General features: G+C 39.0%; 1 protein-coding gene across 2 annotated transcripts in view; it reads right to left on the bottom strand.

Annotated features, from left to right (window-relative positions):
• DEK (DEK proto-oncogene) overlaps positions 1-20,735 on the bottom strand; it is a 30,104-nt gene extending 9,369 nt beyond the window's left edge. The window contains exons 1-7 of one of the 2 annotated variants that reach the window (XM_060163592.1): positions 20,422-20,735; positions 19,910-20,063; positions 16,542-16,643; positions 16,194-16,303; positions 14,746-14,840; positions 13,741-13,861; positions 9,279-9,467 (exon numbers count right to left, since the gene is read on the bottom strand). In XM_060163592.1, coding sequence (XP_060019575.1) covers positions 9,279-9,467; positions 13,741-13,861; positions 14,746-14,840; positions 16,194-16,303; positions 16,542-16,643; positions 19,910-20,054 — 762 coding nt within the window. In that variant the 5' untranslated portion in view covers positions 20,055-20,063; positions 20,422-20,735. Of the gene's footprint in view, positions 1-9,278; positions 9,468-13,740; positions 13,862-14,745; positions 14,841-16,193; positions 16,304-16,541; positions 16,644-19,909; positions 20,292-20,421 lie in introns of those variants that run through there. The other variant, XM_060163593.1, reaches the window with a different exon arrangement.
• Between the last annotated feature and the right edge of the window lie 1,969 nt (positions 20,736-22,704).

The raw sequence follows: 22,704 nt of genomic DNA, 5'->3' as shown, positions 1-22,704 counted from the left end.
GCTATTACTACTATTATGAGTGCTTCCTTTTGTAAAGGAATTCTTTCATCATACAAATGTAATTTCCTCCAATAACCTGAAGTTTTCTTTAAAAGGCAAACACATAGAATAGATACATAGAATAGCAGTAAGACTGCCTCAGTGACACCTGTGTTAACTAACCATGATACATCATGCTTATTTCATTACATTCTGGTAGAACTGGACCCACAAATAACCGAATCTCTGTAATAACAAATTATGTTATTTACACTGGAATTCGCTTATCTTTAGTTACCAGTTACAAATTACTCTGTGACAAACTTAAGGTAGGAATTCAGTAAAGTATCTTTTTCATACTGGTAAGTGTTGGCATGGGGAAACAGTGAAAACTGGGTAGTAAAATAAACTGTAGAAACTCATACTTATGGGTTTCATCTTGAGCAGGGAGGCAATCATAAATAACTCACATCATGTGCTTTAGCCCTGCAGCTGCTAAGAATCATTTGAGCTGCCCTGAAGATGAGATATTATGTATAGGAAAAAAAGGTAACTTTGGGAAACAGGGCATCTCAACAGACAGACCTTGATATTGGAACCCAACATACAATTTTTGGCAGTTAAGGCAAACATGGCAATCTGGTATTTCCGAGGTAATGAAAAGGGGCCCTGGGAGAACTGAGAAGTAAAGTTAAAAAACATGCCTACTGGGCTTCCCTGGTGGCGCAGTTGTTGGGGGTCCGCCTGCCGATGCAGGGGACGTGGGTTCGTGCCCTGGTCCGGGGGGATCCCGCGTGCCGCGGAGCGGCTGGGCCCGCGAGCCGTGGCCGCTGGGCCTGCGCGTCCGGAGCCTGTGCTCCGCAGCGGGAGAGACCACAGCAGTGAGAGGCCCGCGTACCGTTAAAAAAAAAAAAAAAACATGCCTACTTAAATTTTACATGACCTTTCAAGTCTTCATTACTTTCATTCCCCCTCCTGTACTTAGGAAAACCTCACTCATGAGTCTCAACCCAACTTAGCAATCACCTCCTCCAAATCTTTTATAATACCACCAACTTGATTAATCCACAGTACTTGACCTACAATTCATTTGCCCCTTCTTTCTGGAAGGCACTGTGAAGCAGTGAATTAGAACACAAGTTTTTAGAGCCAAACTTCCTTGGTTCAAATCCTGACTCCACCAGTGACTAATTTTGCATTCTCAGGCAAGTCACTTACCCTTCTGTATCTGATTCCGCATCTGTAAAAATGGAGGTAATAATACCAGACTTTGCTAAATTTAACATTCCCCCCTCCCACACCTTATCTCAGATACTGGGGTACATTTTGCAATCTACATTAAAATGATGCCTTACAGGCATTGCAGATTTGACAAACTATGGCCATGTTTGTAAAATTTTGTGAGGATCAAATGAGTGAATACATAAAAGGCACCAAAGAAATATTTAACGTATTTATGTTTTTTAAACTGTAGGTGGTTGCATGTCTCTTCTCCCACTACACTACAAGTTTCTTAAGGGCGTTATCTGACAATCTCCACAAGAAGAGACACCTATCTAATTTAGCTCTATCTGTCCCTAACAACCACAAGAGTGTTCGCCATAAAGTAGCCATGTAAATATTTCTTGTCATGTTCACCTCTGTATATCGTTTGCAGGATCTGGTTTACCTGTACGCTGAACCCAGGACATGGTTAAAAATGTAATTAAAAGGAAAAAGAAAAAAGGCATTTGTATAGCACTATTTTCACATACACGATCTATGACCTAAAAAACAAAGCACACACACAAAAAATCCAAAGACAGTTGATGTCATTATAAATAAGGAAAATTTATCTGTGTAGTTAAGTGAGCCAATGTCTTACAGCTAGTAAGAAGCAAGACCTTGATTAAATTCAGTGTGCCTCCTGCCGCATTAGCTGCTTATAGAGATGACTAATGTGCCTATGTATTTCTTTAAGCCAGAGGTGAAACTACTGAACTAAACCAATGCAGTAAGTCAACGATATCATAATCTATTTATCATACTGTTAAATTTAACTTTTTCTGTTACATACAAATGTTACTGATAACAACAATGAATAAAAAATGTTGGCAGAAAATATAGAAGGGCAACAAAGGACAACCAAACTCAGTATCAGGGCTGTCTCTGGCCCTCACCTCCTAACTTTGTATGGGCTCAAGATCATTTCTTTAAAAAAAAATTTTTTTTTTTTGAAGCCAAGATGGGCCTTTGGTGTAATCCAATTTTGCATAGTTTTCTCCAAATCTTTCTTTTGTTATGCCAACCTCTCCTGTTTATCCTTTAAGGCTCAGATCAAATTGCTACTTCCTATGACGTTTCCCTGTCTGGATCTTTGCTCCCTACCTGCCTCTAGAAAGAGTTAAATACTCCATCTTGAGCAAACCACTTTCTTAGCTCTTAAGTTATACCTTACTGTACTTTCTCCCTCCTAATCTTTGACCGCTCCCCTCCTACCAACTAGATTGAACGGCTTAACACAGAGACTCTTATTTGTCTCTTGATCTCCACTGCAGAGCTTAGAACTGGCACACAGCAGTTGCTATGTAACTATTCGGAAAACTGGGATGGGAAAAGGTCCTTGAAGACTAGATAACTTGAACGATCTATTCCAACCCTGAGCTTCTATTTCATTAGAATCACTCTGCTTGCTAAGACAAACCTTTTTTCTATCAATAGCAGTTAGCCAAACTTCTTGATTTTTAGTATCAGTCTTCTGGCACAACTTACCTAAATAGGTTGTACATTTAAGAGAGAGAGAAAAAATCAAGTGTGCGGCCTGGGGACCCATGTACTTTTTAAAAGCACCACAGTAAAATGAGAGAGAAATATATGGTCTAGATCTGTCACCAAGCCTTTTCTATGAAGTGCCAGACAGTAAATATTTTAGCTTTCGCTGGTTCATATGGTCATTGTTGTACATTCACCTTTTTTTTTACAAATATTTAAAAAATGGAAAAACCATTCTTAGCTTCTCGGCTGTACCAAAAAAACGGATCTGGCATACAGGCCATAGTCTGCCAACTCCTAGTCTAGATCATGAACTACTGGAGACATATAGGGGAAAGGCAGAGCCAGATAAAGAGATCAACAGGATCCTTTATGTCAATAGCTTTTAGTTTTAAATTTTTTCCAGCAGAAGTGGATATATGCCCATATTAACTTTCCTAAAGCTACTGCTTAAAATCAGATTTGGACATAGAGCTGAAGACAAAAAGTATGACCTAAAGCTCTGGAAAGTTGGTTATTATATCCTCAAAGTACAAAAATGAGGATATATCACCTTCTCTCATGGAGTCAAGACTAAATAAGAAGCAAGATGTGAAAGTACATGGCACACAGCAGATCTCAATAGCATCCTCCTTGTTACATACCAATAAATGCTTATGGAATGAGTGGTACTTCTCCCCAGATAGACTGTCAGTTCCTGGAAGACAGAGGCCATGTCTCTTTTCCCCACTTAGCAAAATGCTCAGGTAGAATAAGACAACCATTCTGAAGGAAGGAGAATGATCAATCTACCCCCAAAGGTTGTATTACACAGCCATGCCCAACCACGTGGGTTCTCTATAGTCTGGCTTCAAGGTACGTTGCTCTAGCTTCATCTCTAACTGCTTTACTTCTGGACAAACTACCTAACCACAAACAAGCGTGTCTGTCACAGTACTTTCCTACTCCCCATCTTTGTTCACGTGTCCAACTTTCCTTTCTATCCCCAAGGTCAATTTCAATTGGTATTTCTTCCATCTCTCCCCAGAGCTTTCACTCATCAACAGAGAGGTTCTCTTTCTTTTGAAATCCTATATTAAGCGTCAATCAAATGGTATTTGGGTAGGAAAATCTTTTCCGTAACCCCAACAGCACTTAGCACACTCTCAATTTATTGAACTGAGCAATCGAAAAGTGATTACATTAAAAACCAAGTACTGGCCCCCTATTTTAAGTCTTTTTAAAAATATTCTGAATATTTCAGTAATTAAACACAATACGTGGCATTATAAAGCAAAAACCTTGGAAGTACTTATGATACTTAACACCTTTGTTATTTAATCAAATAGGAGGCAAGACTGTGAGTCTTTTAGCAAAATGTATGGGAAAAAATTAGGTGAAAAAGAAAAAGCTAGTTTCCAAATTCTCATAGGATTTATTTCTAAGATTCTGGCTTGCCATTTTTGAATATGCTGTGAGTGGTTCAATCAGGACCATCCAGTACTGTAGGTATTTTTTACATGCTAAAGGGAAACAGATAAAGCTGAGAGCTGCCATTAATTTCAGGTAGTACAATGTACTGTCATCTAAACTTTTTACAATGTACTGTAGTAATATAAATTTTTAAAAATTTGAAGGAGATTTTCCATGTGTCTGATAACCGTGAAGGTATAGAATCAGAGGAATGACACGAGCACTTTTTGAAGGAAGGCAAAAAAAAAATTCTTGGGAGAAGGCTTACCTATCTTTTATAGGCAGCAGGGCTATTGAAGGAGGGTCTCCAAAAAAGACGCCTGTCACAGAGCCAGAATCCTGTCCTCACAGCAGAAAGGTTGTACTGGGTGAACAGATGAACAAAATAAGTATTAGCTTAAAATACACTATTCTTTTAACAACTTGGCTGAGAAAACTCAAGAGTGCCAAGAGTAAAGAATGTGCAAACCTTGCTATATTCCACAAAAGATTATGAAAGCAAGTTTAACCCTAAACAGATTTTATTATGGTAATTATTCAATTTTGCCTTCCAACAAAAGGTTTCAATAGTTTATATAATTCTGTAATTCCTCTGATCAGATTGAGATGGGGGAATTCTTATTTTTTAGAACATATTTAAGGACTAACAAAGCTTTCACGTTCACCCTCCCACCACTACCAAATAATTTCTCAAATGGCCCAAATGTTTATCGAAACTATAACTGAAAATTTCTCTCACTTGGTAAACATTGTAGGACGGCTCACTCAACATCACACTTTTTATCTGCCTTCCTCTTATAGATGCAGGAAAGCTAACACTTGGGTCTTACTAGCCTCCCCTACAACTAGAGGTGGCTGGGTAAAAAGTTCTGGCCAATGAGATGTACCTGGAGATCTCTGGTAAAAGGTATCCCTGCCAGTGGGGGAAAAAGCCAAAACATCACTAGAAGAAATCCCTTTACTCTTTTTTTATCTGGAACAGGGATACAATGCCTAAAGGTAAAACAATCATCCTGAGATCATGAGGTTTAATGCCACATGTAAAGATGGTGGCTCAGGAAGAGACAGTCCCCAAATTCTTAGTACCTTTCTTGAGCCACTCTACTAGCCCAGAATTGCCTCTCTGCGGACTTCTTGTCCTGAAAGAAAAAGGGAACTCCTGTTTTGGACATTATCAGTAGGGCTTTTAAGTATTCAGAGCTGAAGATATTCCTGATGTATCTGGGAACATTCAGATAAATTCAATACTCACAAAGTAAATATCTATAGTTTGTTTTATACTTTCCTAGAGATAAAGAGTATTTATAAAAACACTAGAAAACAAAAACTGAAGAAGCATTAAGCTAGCTTTTAAGGGTCTAAAATATAATTAGAATTGTTTTCTCTAATGTGGAGAGCACTGCTTCTCCGTTCTTTTTTCTGTACTCTCAATAATTTCTCTGTACCTAAGGTAATACCTGTTGTGAATGGCATGCCTGAGTATGGTTTCATCTCACTGGTTCATTTCAGGAATCCTCCCCTAAAGATCTACTCCAATGTGTAAATCAGTTGATTTTCATAATAAGTTTACAGAAAATAATTAAACCTCTATTCTCTCATTCTAAAGAAATCTCATCTATCAGTTTCTTCCTGGTTCCAAATTGCTCTCCTTCTACTGCCCTAAGTAATAAGCAAATGTCCAAGAGCCAAGGTGATAAAGAAGTTTAGACCAGCTCTTTTATAAAGGAATTATTACCCAGGTCACACTCAGAAAGAGCACCTCCTTATGTGAATTAATTCTAAAGAAAAAGAGAATTAAAAATCACTGGGAACCGCTCGCTGCATATCATAGAAACAGAGGTATAGGTACAGAGAACCTCAAACAAAATGTCTTAGCAATTGCTGGCTAACATGCTAAATGTGACATATTTCATATAAAAGACTTAAAAAGAAAAACAAAAACCCTGTCAATTCTGTTTCAACTGCAGTTTTCAGTGATTACAAACATACATTTTAAAATAATATTTACTTATAAATTAAGTATCCTACTCTTTCACACAGCTAAATATGGAAAGTAGCAGGTGAATAATATTCAGCCTCATATAACTGGCTAATGAACAACTATAACTTGAACTGGATTTCTGCTTAAAACTTCTGACTTCAGCAATATGATACAGATTATTTGGTCCAAAGCTCTCAATTTACAGAGGAAACAAGAAACAAGTTCAGTTATTTACTCCAAGAATCTAAAATAACAAGCAGCTGATCTTAACAGGGAGAACTCTTATCTATGAAGGAAAAATTCATTTCAGGAAATAAAAATAAATAATATTAACCCAGTAATTTTCCATGAAAAAAAATCTGCAAAAAACATTACATCTATAGGGCTTCCCTGGTGGCGCAGTGGTTGAGAGTCCGCCTGCCGATGCAGGGGACGCGGGTTCGTGCCCCGGTCCGGGAAGATCCCACATGCCGCGGAGCGGCTGGGCCCGTGAGCCATGGCTGCTGTGCCTGCGCGTCCGGAGCCTGTGCTCCACAACGGGAGAGGCCACGACAGTGAGAGGCCCGCGTACCACAAAAAAAAAAAAAAAAAAATTACATCTATAAGCAATCCTCAACTTTTCCAATCAACCTGCAATTCCTCTGTATAGCCTCTTAGAAAAGAGGTCTTTTCATAGTATTGACCAAAAATACCTCAGTTTATGAAGTCCCTAACAAGGATGCCATTTAACAGACTCCTCAAAACAACAGAATAAGGGAAAACAAAGTTACTATAGAAATACTATCCTTCCTGCCAACACTCACCTTTCAAAGGCAATCAGAGCCTTTCACAGCAATGGAATCAGAAATAAAGTTTTTGAGGAGGATGGCCCTAAATTTCAAGGAGTCTTTAAAGCAATGAAGAATACCTATGTTTGCTAGAGGGTGATTTATCAGGAAAAGAAAAGATTTCTCAGTCTAGATTTTACTGACATTATATTTTATGAAGTCTGTCAATACCAGTCCAAGTAGAAAAACCAAAGCAGAAAACAGAGCATTATGATATAGCTTTTAGATTGTGTGGCTTTACATACTTAATGTCTGAACGGCATTTTTGTGTTTTTTTTTCTCCATGGATTTTCATCATTTGACCTGGGTTTCTAGCAAATGATCCTCATTTAAGGCAATGAAGAAAGAAAGGCTTTGATCTGTAGTGGAACAGTTCCATTTGTGATCATTATCCAGGAACCAATATGGTTATAAATCAGGAGTCATCTACATTCACAGATGTCAACTAACTCTATTCAGAACAAAGGGACAATAATCTGGAAAGCAAATGAGAAAACGAGTGTAAAATATCCTCACTTTTTAACCTGCACCTTAGTAATGACAAGAAGACTGGATTTATAAATCTTGCATATGGTAAAATGTCATCTTAATACTAATAATAATAGCAGCAGCTAATACTTATATAGTACTTGTGCCAAGTACTACTCTTAAGTGCTTTAAATAAAGGCACTTAATACAACCCTTGGAGGCTGGTACTATCATTATCCCCATTTTAAAGGTGGGAAACTGAGGTACAGAATTTACAAGTAACTTGCCCAAAGTCAAACAGTGACAATCAGAGTACAGCTGGGATTTGAACCCAGTTTCCAAAGGCCATGCTAATCATCTTGCTTCTACAAAAAAAATTAGATGTTTATATTCTACGACAACTTTTCATGCTTTAAGTCTGCCTTTAAAAAGGTCTTGGGAAGCGTGCGTAGTGAATACACAATAGTAGATAACCCAAAATTTGCTGAATGAGGAAATCTATTACTGCAAAATTGCCACTATTTATATTCACATATAAATAACACGTTTTCCTCCTACATGTCCTTAAAATCTATTCCATAAAAACGCTAGTGCTCAGATTACTCATCTTCCTTCATACCAAAAATATATTAAGATACTAGTTATGAAACACCTGCTGGATCTGTAGTATCCTTTTTAAAATTATGAAGCATTCTATACTTAGCTTTATAGAAGTCTTTATAAAATCTGACCTTAAAACAAGCATGGATTTTAAATACCTAAAGACAAGTATACACAAAATGCACACCTATAAAATCACAGTTCACCACATCTTTATTCTCTCTAATCCAGCAGTTATCAACTGAAGGTGATTTTGCCCTCAGGGGACATTTGGCAATGTCTAGAGACAGTTTTGGTTTTCACAGCTGGAGGCTGGGGGCAGGAATGTGCTACCGGCATCTAGTGGACAAATACTCTGCAATGCACAAGACAGCCCCCTCCAACACCAAAGAATCATCTTGGTCCAAAATGTCAAGCCACATTAATCAAGCCCCTACATAAGACAAGGGGGATTACCCAATTTACACAGCAAGTTCTGATCATTAAAGAGAGCACCAAAACAAGTCAAAACAGAGCCAGCAAAACACTGTTAACAATAACAGGAAATCACCTCCTTGTACCCTCTCCCTCATCTACTTGATTGAAGATATTAAGGAGAGGTAAAGTTAACCCCTTACATGGTTCAGCAGCTCTCTGCTTCCCAAAGTTTTTCTTCGGAAACTAAACATTCTCAACATTTTATAAATACTGCCAAGTAAAAGAAACTGACAGGCATTCCTAAGTGACACAAAATTTGCCCACCAATCAAATAAACTTCAAATGCCACTAGTCTCATTAAATAATCCCAAACTGAGATAAAACGGTGGTCCTTAAACCCCTTGCTTTTTGCATAAAGCAGAATAAAATGGTACAAGTCAATCATAAAGTATTAATATACTATGAAAAATTTCTTTAAAAGTCTCCTTTGTGTTCCTGTCAGGATATGTACTCCTCCCCCTTCATTTACCTACTCTAGTCTTCAAGGTCCAGCTCAAACACAGTGCACAGCAACTTCATTCTTTTCCAACTCTTACACTCTGGCATGGCAATAAAACTAAAAGCTCCTTAAGGGAAAGAAAGGGTTTACACTTAATCCTTTCTGTGTCTTTGGAATTAAAAACAACCAACATGGTACACATATAGTTCCTTCAAATCTATGCTTTCTGTCTTAATCTATTATATAGCAGGAGTATTTAACTCTCTCCATGGAAAGAAATGAGGAAAAAACCCCAACATTTTACCTCCTCTTCACTTTCTTTATCTTCATCATCTGAAGACTCTTCTTTGTTTTTCTTTTCCTCTTCATCACTGCTAGATTCATCTGACAGAATTTCAGGACATTTGGTTCGCTTAGCTTTCCTGGACATTCCAGAACTGTTCCGTTCCTTCTTGTTGCCTTTGCTAGAAGTTTTTTTAGATTTTGGCAATGGCTGCATAAAATAAGGATAACATCAATGAGCTATTATATTTCCAAGTCAATCACGTCTTTTTGATAACTACTTCTCAACTCAATTCTTCTTGTTCCTGTCTCAAGAAATTTTATTTCCAAGCTTAGCAGCTTTACAGAGAATTCATCTTTAACTTCACGTGTCAAATCAACCTTTTTGTCTGCACTACCAACACCCTTTCATTTTTTTAGAACCTTAGGTTCTAGGCAAGAGACTCTTCACATATTTGAAAGAAGTATGTGTTCTACATTCTGATATGGGACTAGAAGCCCAAGTGCACACTGTGTTAAGTTCAGATATTTGTTTATACTTCATCAAGATGATATTTTCAGTTAGACTTGCTATTTATTTCACTCCTACAAGCATTAAAACTGTCACTGCCTTCTTGCTTTAGGGGACCCACTAATCGACCAGGAGGAATCATCCATAAAGGAAATAAAACCTCACTTTACACATCTTGAATTGATGAAACATATAGTTTATATTCATATTACCTATGGGTTCTACTTTCAATAATGCCAGGATTATATTCTCACTGATGATTTTAAATATGCAATAAGTGTTGAGTATGTTAATTATGAAATGAATTAAGAACCACAGAATAAGTGCCCCTGCCATTACTCTGATATTCAATTAAACCATGTATATTTAAAAAGCAGAGATCACATGAGGAAAATAATTTAATTAACTAAAAAATTTAATTTTTAAATGCTTTCTTAGGGGAGTATTTACTAACTTCTGAAATTGAAAACTATAAAATAACCTTGCATAAAGGATCTGAAAAGACTAAGGAATTAAAATTATTTACTTCTAAAATCATGGGCATCTTTTGTCTTTATTTTTGCCTATGTTATTTTCTACAATAAGGAAAATTCTGTAACGTAACCTTAAGATACGCGATTGTGTAAATGTTACTGGTAACTCTAAGCATGTCTCATGAAACTAGCAGAACCACAGGTCCCTTCTCTTCCAGGAAATTTCAGTCTTAGGGGTCAATGTTACCTGTACAAAAATTAAGAAAAGGTGGCTGCTTTGTGTAATGTGGCATTTTCAGGCTATCTACAACCCACAGGACAGCCTCTAGCTTGCCCAAACGACCTACCCTTCTCTAAAGACAGACTGGGAAACAGCCAATCTAGGTACCTCCAGAAAATAAGTCAGTGGACCAAAGATATTTCTCAGAGAGGTTCTCCACAAGAAACCTCCTAGAATGTATACAGATAACCTTGTTATGTGAACTACTGCCATTACCACCTATTACCAGGAACCAAATCCATCTGGATAAATTCTTTGATATGCTTGTTTGGAGAAAAGGTAACTCACCGTCCAAACTCTCACTACTCACTAAATGAAATCCAAGACATGAATATATTTGAAAAATGTGATATCCCTATGTCAGCTCAGAAACCAGATGCAGGTTATAAGAATATAATTTGTATGTGAAATCAGTAAGATGAGGACTGGAATGGGTGCTGGATAAATTTATACAAGAAAGTGAAAGAATGTTGCATCATTCAAGAAACCCATCAAGAAAATGCAACTTCTAAAAATAAACGAGGAGACTTTCATTTTTAAAAAGTAATAATATATAAATGCCTTAGAGCTTTCCTATACTGGTTCTAAAAATAGCTGAATCTATTAATCAGAATCCAATGTCAAGAGCATCATCCCTTTTTGGAAACAAAATCTGATTAACAGTCAAACTAGAAGTACAAAAAGATAGTAAAACAATGTTAAATCAATAATTTTAAGACTATCCTAGAGCAGAAAAAATTAGTATTAATGACTTTATAGTGTTTTCCTCAAATGATGGAAGCATATGGTAGCACAGAAAATAGCTTGAGATTGATACCATCAGACTAAGGAGTAATCATCACAGAATCAGATATGAAAAATGGATGTAAGAGTAAGATTCCATAAAAAAGGATAAAACAGTGGTGCTCAAAGTCTGGTTCATGGAACCTGCGGTTTCCTGAGACCTTTCCAGAAGTCCAAAAGGTCAGAACTATTTTCATAATAATACCAAGGCATTATTTATTCACTCTTTTCACTGCGTTGATATTTGTAGTAATTGTGCAAAAAGCAAAGGTGGGTAAACCTACTGGTACCTTATCGAGATGGAGGCAGCAAACTGTGTTTGTAGTCATTATATTCCTCACAACCACACACCAGTTCTTGATGAAACAGTAAATACTGTGTTAACTCTCAACCTTTGAGTACATGTCTTTATAACATCTGTATAACAAAATCGGAGGTACACACAGAGTACTTTGGCTACATAAGGAAGTTCACTGATCTCCTCAAAGAAAAGCACTTGCACAACTGAGCAGTGAACTAAGCTACCTTTTTTCATGGAATATCATTTTTAAAAGAATAATTAAAAAACTATGCCTATTCAGACTTAGGTATTTGACAGACATAGTCTCAGAAATAAATGTGAGCCTGTCACCTCAAAAGAAACCTGACAGTATGTATTGCCAATGATAAATTTCAAAATTTCAAGTGAAAATTAAAATTTTGGAAAGTTCACATCCACTATCATGGAACTGACAGCCTCCCAATACCTAAAGATATTTTTTTCTGATGAGACAAAGGTTATATTAATGAATGTGACTTTTTGACAGTGTTCAATGAAATGCGCCAGCATTTGGAAGATATGCATAATTCAGGGAACCAACATTTTCCAAATGGAGAGTGCATATTACAAAATATGCATAGGTAAAAGGTCCAAGTTTATTAACATGGTTTTAGATACATTACAACTAACCTTTAAGAACCTCCCCACTGTGGAGTTTTGGTGTTATATCAAAGGAGACTATCCATAATTAACTGAAAGGGTTTTTAAAATATCCTTCCTTTTTCTAGATACACAGCTGTGTGTGGCTGGATTTTCTTCATGTACTTCAAGCAAATCAATACATTGCAACAGAAGGAAATGCAGAAGCAAATGAGAAGAGAGCTGTCTTCTCTTAAGACAGACATAAACAGATTTGCAAAAACAGAAGGCCGTTCTTCTCATTAAAATTTTGTAAAGTATAGTTATTTTTCATACAGATATTACTTTTGTTAACATGTAGTGAGCCTGTTATTTTAGAACTTTTCAGTTTTAATTCAGAATACAGTAAATATCAAAATAACCCACATAAACAAAAGCTCTTGAGGCCCTCATTGATTTTAAAAGGGTAATGGGGTCTTGAGACTAACACACTTGAAAATCACTGAGGAAATGTTGAATATAAACATATCCCTCATATCTCAGGCAACTTAGTAACTGCTTCTGGGGAAATAGTGTTCAAACTCATCTTTTAAATAAATCAACTAGAACCCCTCCTCCCCCATTACCATATGCCTTCAGTTTGTGGCTGTATGACAAAAATATCCTTAAGTATCACTATCCAGCTAATGGTCAACAGGACCAAGAGCAGACAAAAATAAAGTCCCAGAGCTATTTTCTGATTTCTAATCTTAATGCCCTTCTCCCCTCACTGATGGTGTTCCCCTGAACTCCTAGGCCCTCTAGATCTCTTCCCAATTTCTTTCCTATCAAAATGAAAAAATATGAAAATATTTGCTAAAAGATTGAAAACAAACTGAAAATGCAAGGTCATATAATTAACACTTCAATAAACATTTTAACTCAGTGATGTCCTTTGTTACTGTTGAACAATCAGGGCAAACCTAATCCAGATTTTAGAAGAGTAGGGAAAACTGTAAGACTTTTACTTCCCTGTCCAGCTCCTGGGCTCTCTTGATGATTCTGGAAATACAGTCCAAGAAACTTCAAAGAGCCAGCTTTTTTCTGTCACTTTCTCATAACCTTATTCCAGTATCTAGTAAATATCCAGCTTTAATACACCATCTTGCCTTTCCTGATCTGATTATAGGTCGCACACTCTCCCTCACCAGCCCAACACCTCACCCTCAGCTCAACCTGTTTCTGTCCTTCAAGTGCCTTCTATATACATAACTCTGGATACTTCCTTTGTATTTCTGTCCCATTTGACATTTAGTTAACAATTATTTTTCTTAATCTTACATCCTTTACATCTGATAAGGGAGAACACATCCGTATGCCTTCTCTGTTATTTCTGTCATGAAATTGTTGCAGATATGTCAACGGAAGGCATATTCTTTGAATGTAAAAGATATTACTGAATGTTGACAGCAATGCTAATTAAAATGTTCCAGAAAAAAAGAGAATGGAGACACTACCAATAACTGATTTGTTACTGAAATAGTAAAAAGTGATCCTCACTTTGCCAGAAGGCTTTGGATGCATTAAGAAATTCAAGATCCTTTTCACCAGTTCACTATTTACACCTGATCGCTCCAAATCAAGAACCTCGCAGATGCTCTTTAACATGGCATTTCTAAATCTGAAACAGAAAATGGAAGAAACCAATGTGATTATGTAGGAAAGTTTATAAACATTCTCCACAATATAAAGATAATAGCTAACCAAACTGGCTCAGCCACAAATATTAAGAAAACAGCCAATGTTTCTCTGAATCTTAGAAGTACTCCCGATAATCTTGACTACTGCACGAAATACAACCAGATGTAATTATTAATAAATGGAAAACATCATTTACCAATTAAGTCTTAAAGGTGGTATGAAAATAAATTCACTTAGTTCACTGAAATATAACCTAAAGTTTTCAATACTATAAAATTCACAGACTTGTTAATTCTTCTGGCTGGTGACTGATTAAACAACACATTTTCCCGAGTATTCCTACTGACAATGTCTCAAAGAAGGTATAGGTAATGACCTTTAATACTTAGAGTTTTTAAACTACAAGTGACTTAACAAACAAAAACTCTTATAAGAATATATCATCACATTAAAAAAATTTTTTTAAAGAATATATCATCTTGTTGGCATTAGAATGGAAATGATTTCTATCAAGTTGATTAACTTCAAAAAAGTGTAAGTGGTACCTATAAGTGGGAGAACAGAGTGGCTGGCAGGGAACAGGAATGGAAGAGTTTTCACTATATTTCCTTTGGACCTCCTGAATTTTGGACTGTGTGAATGATTTACCTGTATCATTCTTCTAAGAAACAAAAATGTCTTTTGAGTTTTCAATAATCTTGACAGCCGCTATTTATCAGAAATAGTTAATACTTTATGATGACATGCTCTTGGAATTTAAAGCAAAGAATCGTCAGTCTACTGAAAATGTAAGGGCAGTTATATTTAAATGTTTAAAATTAAGTGTGAAGCACATTAACTATGATATTTATAAAAATAACTTACTTTTTCAACATTTCTTCCTTCTTTTTATATTGGATACTTCCTTTTTCAAATGGAAATCCACTGAACTGACCCACATTCTTCTTTAATGAGGACACCTGAAAATGTTTCTCCTATTATTAATGCTACTATTTATTACCCAGTAATGTACACAAGAAAAATTTCAAAGCCAACACCTTATTTTCACACCTGTCTCCACACTACAATACTGGTGTATTCAACATTTTTTCTTCACATTGGAAAACTGTATTTGCTACTAAAATATTAACATTATAAAGTGTTCAAACTCAATTCTTTGAAAATAACAATTTGAATTGAAATGAATTTCATCTGGGAATTTTTACTAGTAATTATAAAACCACAACTAAATGTTACCTGACAGCACCAGGGAATGTGGAAAGTTACTAAAAGGACAGCCTACTCCCTGGCGATCCAGTGGTTAGGGCTCCGTGCTCTCACTGCCAAGGGCCCGGGTTCAGTCCCCGGTCAGGGAACTAATATCCCACAAGCCGTGCGGTGTGGCCAAAATAAATAAATAACATTAAAAAATAAATGACGTCCTTTCCTTAAATAATACAAGTTGCTAGTAATATTTCTTATTTTCCAACAGAAAGTCAGGGATTGATTCTTTAAAAAGAACAGAGCACCTCCAAAAGTTAATACCATTTAGCAGTAATGGGACTTGTGTAGATTAGATTGTTGTAAGGGTCGACTGAGGTAACACACATGAAAATAAATTTTACCATGCTTCAGACAGTCAAACAATGTCAAACTTTACTTTGTCCACTCACAGCTCAAAGTCTCCTCACTTATATGAAATACTGAAGTTGTGTGTACAGTATAGTAATTCAGTAAATGAAACACTGATTTATTCTAACACTGGCGAAAAATTACCACCTAATTTAACAGATATTTCCTCAAAATGAGATACAATATGCTGTAATCATTTATTTCTGAATGGTTAGAAACATCCAAAAAAGGGAAGTCCCTCGTGGTCCAGCAGTTAGACTTCGTGCTCCCAATACAGGGTGCCTGGGTTTGATCCCTGGTCAGGGAACTAGATCCTGCGTGCCACAACTAAGACCCAGCACAGCCAAATAAATGAATAAATATAAATTAATTTTTTAAAAATCCAAAAAACAGATTTCTTCTAATACAGTTAAAAATCACTAAAATCATCATAATTTTGATTTCAAAATGTGAAATTTTAGTTTGTCTTAAAAACAACTACAGTATGAAGAGTCCTGGATGTTAAAATACTAATGGCTAATATCCAGCTACATGTCCTGTGATAAGTCATTCAACTGTGTGTCAGCTGGCTCACTTGTATGGTATGGAGATTGATCTAGTTGATTGCTTAAGTCCTTTCCAGAACTAAAATTATGCTTCCATTGTGAAGTATTTTAACACATAAGTATACTACTAGGTAAAAGGTATAAAAAAGGTCTTACTGTGCCTGGTCTGTTGTAAAGCAGTTTATGTAGATTTCTAAGTTCATCCGTTTTCTTCTTACTCAGAAAAAAATGTATCCTTTCAATTTCACAAAGTTTCTGCCCCTTTCCTAGGAAAAAATACCATGTTAAAGTTAAATACCCATTATGTGTTAGAACATTTAATTTAATGAGAATTGTTTTTTACAGCATAATTTACATATAACTTGTTCTAATAGGGCAAATTAAATAGAATTACACCAGTTATATATTGCTACTTAGTAAACACTAAAAACTAATAAGCACTGCTATCCATCATTTTGTACATTTAGGCGTTTTCACTATAAAATGAAAGGAACATAAACTCACCTTGTGCAATTGTAAATGGCTCTCTTTGCAAGGAAGAGACTTGCATTGTCAACCTCTCTACTTTTTTCTTTTCCCTCTTGCCTTCCACGATGAGACTCTTTTCTAGAAATCAATTTAATACTTCTTAAATAACAAAAAGCTTAAAGAAGGTATTAACTTTACTACATAAACATAAACTCTTCTCCTGAGCATGATTTTGAGAAGTAAATGATACAACAGAGATGAAAATACGTGATAAGTTAATAGCGTCGCTGAAGTTTTTTAAAAGTAACATTTTACTTACCTGGCAACCCCACAGGGGAACCAGTTTTTAAAAAAAAAATCAGAAAGCAAACAAACTTCTATCCAGCTACAATTATTGCTATGGAAGTCCAGTCACTTTATTTGTGAAAAATCACCAAGGTACTCATTAAACCTACGATTTGACTAGACATAATTCTATTAATTGGGATTCCATTTACCGTACATCAGAAAACAGCAAGTTTAGATTGAGATTTTAAGAACTTGAAGAGATATTCAGGGCAAAGCAATAATTTACTAAGCTGACAGAAGAAAAGCAACAGTAAGGCAGAGCAGCCTGGAGTTACTATGGCTAGGGTAAAATTCTACAAGTTTACATTTAAGGCAATCAATTGGCAGGGCATTACTTTGTAGTTCAATAAATGATGTTCATAATAATGGTCATAAAACCCTGTAAAAAAGTTTTGCAATGTTTAGTCCGTACCGCTTTTTTTTTCCTAAGCTAGGTAATATATATATTTTACAATTTAAACATTATGCTGGATTTTCTTTTTTTTATTTTTGGCTGTGTTAGGTCTTCACTGCTGCGCACAGGCTCTCTCTAGTTGCGGTGCGCAGGCTTCTCATTGCGGTGGCTTCTCTTGTTGCGGAGCACGGGCTCTAGGCCCACGGGCTTCAGTAGTTGTGGCTCACAGGCTCAGTAGTTGTAGCACACGAGCTTAGCTGCTCTGAGGCATGTGGGATCTTCCTGGACCAGGGCTCGAACCTGTGTCCCCTGCACTGGCAGGCAGATTCTTAACCACTGAGCCACCAGGGTAGTCCCTAGGCTGGATTTTCTAAAACCCACTTACTTTCTGACTGAAATAAAGTCAGATAAATAAGAGGACACTATAGATTGCTGGAAGTGCTTCCACTCATTCACCTGCATGCCTATTTTGTGCCAAGTTGCACTAGATACTAAGGAGGCATCAACAGATTAAGAAACTGAATATTTCTTGAAAGAGATCATGTCTACTGGGGTCCGTGAGACACAAATATACTCCAAAGTAGATGATAACACACTTTAAGAAAGATATAATTGAAAGTTCTCTGAGTTGATAAAAGAGTAATTCTTTTTCGATTATGGAAAAAGGACCAAAACACTGGATCTGGCTTTGAAGGACAGGTAAGATTTGGAGACATAAGGATCTGCCCATAAAGAATTAGTAAAAAGAAAGGGACTCCAGCAGGTGTATGCTGGCAATGGTGTGCGGCAAGGAAAGAAAGCACCCTAAAGCAACGCTGGTGACCACTTCGCTTCCTTTCCCTGAGTGATGTAAGCCCTTTGCTTGCTGCTGATTACCATCTATAAGCTAATGACATTCCTGGTCTACCTCCAGTCCAGAGCCTTCTCCTGAGCTTCAGGCTGTCAACTGAACGGCTCCACTTCATGTCCTACAGGCACCAAACTCAAGGCATCCGAAACAGAAGTCATAATCATCTCCAAACTCACTCACCTTCATGAATTCTACCTTTCAGAAAATGGCAGTATTATCCACCCAGCTGCCAAAGACAGAAACCTAGGGGTCATCTTTTACAAGGCATCTCCTACCGCCCTTCCCCTCACTCCCCAAACCACTGCCAAGCTAAGTCAATTCACCCCCTTATTTGGCACAAATTTCAGTGTCTTGTTTCTATGATGCCTCAGTAGTAGAGTTAAATTTTCAGGGCCAAGTAGGATAAAAACATCCACAATTTCGACTGCTCCACAAACACCTCACATGAGGAAAAGGAGAACAATAATAAATTAGGACAACTATAGAACTGCCTGGGGCTATTTTTTTTTAATTTTCATGTTAAGAAAAAATCACAATTTAAACTGCCATCCATCTCCCTAGCATTACTGTACCGGTCATTTATAGAATTTTTACATGACTTCTGTAATTTCTTCCTGATGTGAAGAAATTCATCATCTCGGTGGTATCCAAAACCAAAAATTCGAGGAAAAAGCGCTGAGAAAGTCTTGGACTAGTAGTGAGATACTGCGGCCAATTTCCAGTTATTATATCATGAATAATTTAAAAATAATTCATATTTTTCCTAAGCATTTTTGTACTTAAACGTGGACATGCTTCCCCTTAGAGCACATACCACTTTAGACAAACAAAAGGCACACCGTGTAATCTCAACCCAGATTGTATTTATAAAAAGTGCTGACGGTGGACTGGTTTAGACTTAAAAAAAAAAAAATTGACAGTGAAACCTGGTTTTGGGACGAAATCCTCAAACCTCTTCCCAAGTTTGGTTGAGCGGTAGTCAAATATTAAACAAACCTAGATTGGGCTAACACCACGAGAGAAGGATAAGATCTGTGACACGGAGCTTTAAGTGGTTAGAAACATTTTAGGAAGCGGGCACACCTAAGGGGCACTGCCCCATGCATCCTGAATAAACTGACGCAGCATACCACTCAATTCTCTAAGGCTCCTCGGTTTCGTGCGTCCAAATAGGCTACTACCGCTCTCTCTCAACACCAAAACTGAGACAGCTCTGAGCTCTCATTTAACTTTCACAGTTCACTGCTTTCGTATTTAACTACTTTCTAAGGGAGCAACAGCTTTCACCGGTGTTTCCCCGTGAAAGTAACTCCCCTAAGCCTTTGAAAAGAACGTCTGCTGAAGTTCGGCAAATAAATTAAAACTATTAAAATATTTCCAAGACTCGTATTAATAACTTTTTCAAGTCTTAATATATGATTTCAGTTAGGACCCTACAATAACTTCAAAAGGCAAAGGACGTGTACTTAAATTAGCAAAAACAAAACATTACCTTAGGAACTCCCAAGGCTAGCAGTTTTAAAAAAACAGATCTGAAACTTACAAACTTCCTGTCAAATGATAAAATGTTATGAACTTCTCTGTTGCTGGCGAGAAGTAAACTGCACTGCAAAGTAGTAACAACGGAACGAGTAATTTTTTTTAAATTGGAATTCCCAAAGTTATTTTCTCTGCTACTGCTCAACACGAAAAACCCTAATTCCGCAAACATTCCTACTGAAAACCACTCCGATTTAGCGTCTCTAAGCGCAAAAACAGCCAGAAAACCGTTTTCGGGAAAATCGATCACTAGCAACGAGACTTCCTCCCCACCTTTCTCTTCCTCTTCCTCCTCCTCGTCGTCGTCCTCGTCCTCCTCTTCACTTTCTTCTCTCGGGCCGGGCCTTTCGGGCTCTTTCTCGGACGCGGGCTGGGCGGGGGCTCCCTCTCCCTCCGCAGCAGGGCCGGAGGAGGACATGCTGTGGACCTGCGAGCGGGGAGTAAGCCACACGTCTCGGTCCCCTCGCCCCCGGCTGGAAGGACGCGGCGGCTCCAGCCGGCCGCCCCCGGGAGCCGCGGGAAACCTGACCGCAAAGTTGCCTCCCAGCGTAGCCGGGTCTGCTGCTCTCACTCCCCGGGGGCGGCTTCCCTCTTGCCCCGCAGGCAGTCCGGCCGTCCTGAGGCGGGAAAGCGCGGGCGCCTAGCCGCCCCTCCCACCGCCCGGCCCGCGCCGCCGGCCGCCCCGCGTCCCCTCCCCCGCCCCAGGCCGCCGTCCAAATGGCCGCGGCGGTGCGGGCGGGCCCCGCGCGCCCTCTCGGCCTGTCCTTCGCCAACGCGGCCCTCACCACGGGTCCCGGCCGCCGCGGGCCTGGCGCGCGAGGGCACGAAGACGCTCCGGGCGGTGGCGACGGGCACCGAGGAGGACGCGCGCGGACTGCTCGCTGGCGTGACGCTTCCGCCGCTCTCTCGAATGCCCAGAATCAACAAGATTTTCAAAATGGCGGTTCGGGAAGGAAAGCGGGAATGCGGCGGCCAATCAGGGCCGTGAGCTGGGAGTTGGCGCGCGCGGAGTGGGGGAGGCGGGGCGGGCCGGCGCCTCTGTGGGAAGCCCCGGCGGGCTAGGCTGGGGCGGGGGCGCGAGGGTGGCCCTGGCCGCGGGCGCAGGGGCCGCGCGCTCCCAGGCGGCCCCCGGCGGCGTCCGGCGTCTGGTCGGCGTTCTGCCTGAAAAGCGGACAGGCCGCTTCCCGGGCGGCGGGCGGGAGCGGGCGCGGGACCGGCGAGGCGGCGCCGAGCGGAAGAACGCTAGAGGGCCTGCATGTGTATTGTCTCCGTGGCTCGTTCCCGGAAAAGAGGAGCGGCCGCGGGTCCGCGAGGGGGCGGGCGGAGGGTGGTGAAGAAGTTTACATCCCGTGAAGTCGCTGCTACAGTATTTCCCAGAGGTTGAGGGGAATAACTAAGTGAGCGATCTCATTTGGGTCCCAGAGATCACGCTGGTGATGACTTCCGAATCTGCTGTATTTCGGAGGACCCCGTCGCTTGTAAGGTGCACCGCAAGGGAAAAGCCCCTACCACGTTGAAAATTCACAGTCACCGGAGAGAAAAAGATTTCCAGACCTGTGAATGTAGGGGGAAATCATGTGTGTTAGTTATAATAGAGGAAATACGGTATCACCCAGTCCAGGCTCTTCTCCCAGAGTTCTAGGCCAGCTCCGCAGAATCCTTTAAAACTCAACGTTTAAAAAAGTGAACACATTGCTCCCATACCCTTGAGTTTTCGGGCTTGCAGGTCGAAACCCTAGCAATAAACTCATCTTTTGGCTTCGTTTAAAAAAAAACAAAACAACACAGTGCTTCCCCCCGCCCAAATGCTCCCCCTTACTGTATTTGATTCCCGCCCCCCCACCCCGAAGTCCTCAACCACTGTCTGCCCACAGGATCCTTTTACTGGATGAATTTAACAGAAATATGATCAGTTAAATTTCCCTGAATGGACTCCGGTTTGTAAGGCAAAAGTTAGACATTTTCTTTCAATCTTCTTTTTTCCTTTTGTGCCCGTACTGAAAACATAAGCAAATCCTGTCACTTATACTCTCAAATTTAAAACCGTTTTTCACTCTACTGATGTCACTCAGCTCCTGTCCACTCTGTTGCTTGGATTTGGACATAGTCCCTCACTGGTCAAGTGGCTTCCACATTGCTAGCCCCACCTCCTACTAATCACGTAGCAGCCAAGGTGATTTGTTTGTATTTTTGTTTTAATTATCAGATTGGGTACTCGCTTGCTTAAGACTCTCCAATGATTCCCCATCATACTTGGAATAAAATTCAAAATACTTATGGTTGTCCACCAAAGAAAAATGCACAACCTAAAAGTTGCGAGTTACTTTTTTTTTTTTTTTTAATAAATTTATTTTTGGCTGCATTGGGTCTTCATTGCTGTGCCCGAGCTTTTCTCTAGTTGTGGCGAGCAGGGGCTACTCTTCGTCGTGGTGCACCGGCTTCTCATTGCACTGGCTTCTCTCGTTGCAGAGCACGAGTTCTAGGCACCTGGGCTTCAGTAGTTGTGGCACGCGGACTCAGTAGTTGTGGCTCGCGGGCTCTGGAGCGCAAGCTCAGTAGTTATGGTGCACGAGTTTAGTTGCTCCACGGCATGTGGGATCTTCCCAGACCAGGGCTCAAACCTGTGTCCCTTGCATTGGCAGGCAGATTCTCAACCACTGTGCCACCAGGGAAGCCTCGAGTTATGTTTTATTCAGGGAACTTACTGAGGACTATGGCCTGGGAGACAGCCTCTCAGATCGCTCTGAGGAACTGCTCTGAATAAGTAAGGGAAGAGCCAGGATATATAGGAGTTTTTGCTGAACGAAACCCACAAAACAACAACAACAAAACCCAAACAAAAACATGTAGTCAAAAAAAAAAAAAAATGTAGTCAAACATCAAAAGATTACTGCTAATCACAAAAAAAAGATATCTCAAGTTAATGATTTTACTGCTTTTCTATGAATGGGAAGATGCAAGAGATTGGGCTCATTGGAAATCATTCCTTAGAAATGCATCTCTTTTTTAAAAATAAATAAATTATTTATTTTATTTTTGGCTGCATTGGGTCTTTGTTGCTGCATGCA

This window comes from Lagenorhynchus albirostris, chromosome 10, assembly GCF_949774975.1.
Source record: "Lagenorhynchus albirostris chromosome 10, mLagAlb1.1, whole genome shotgun sequence".
Classification (NCBI taxonomy): domain Eukaryota; kingdom Metazoa; phylum Chordata; class Mammalia; order Artiodactyla; family Delphinidae; genus Lagenorhynchus; species Lagenorhynchus albirostris.
The sequence above is the reverse complement of the archived record's forward strand: the minus strand, read 5'-3'. Positions and strand labels throughout refer to the sequence as shown.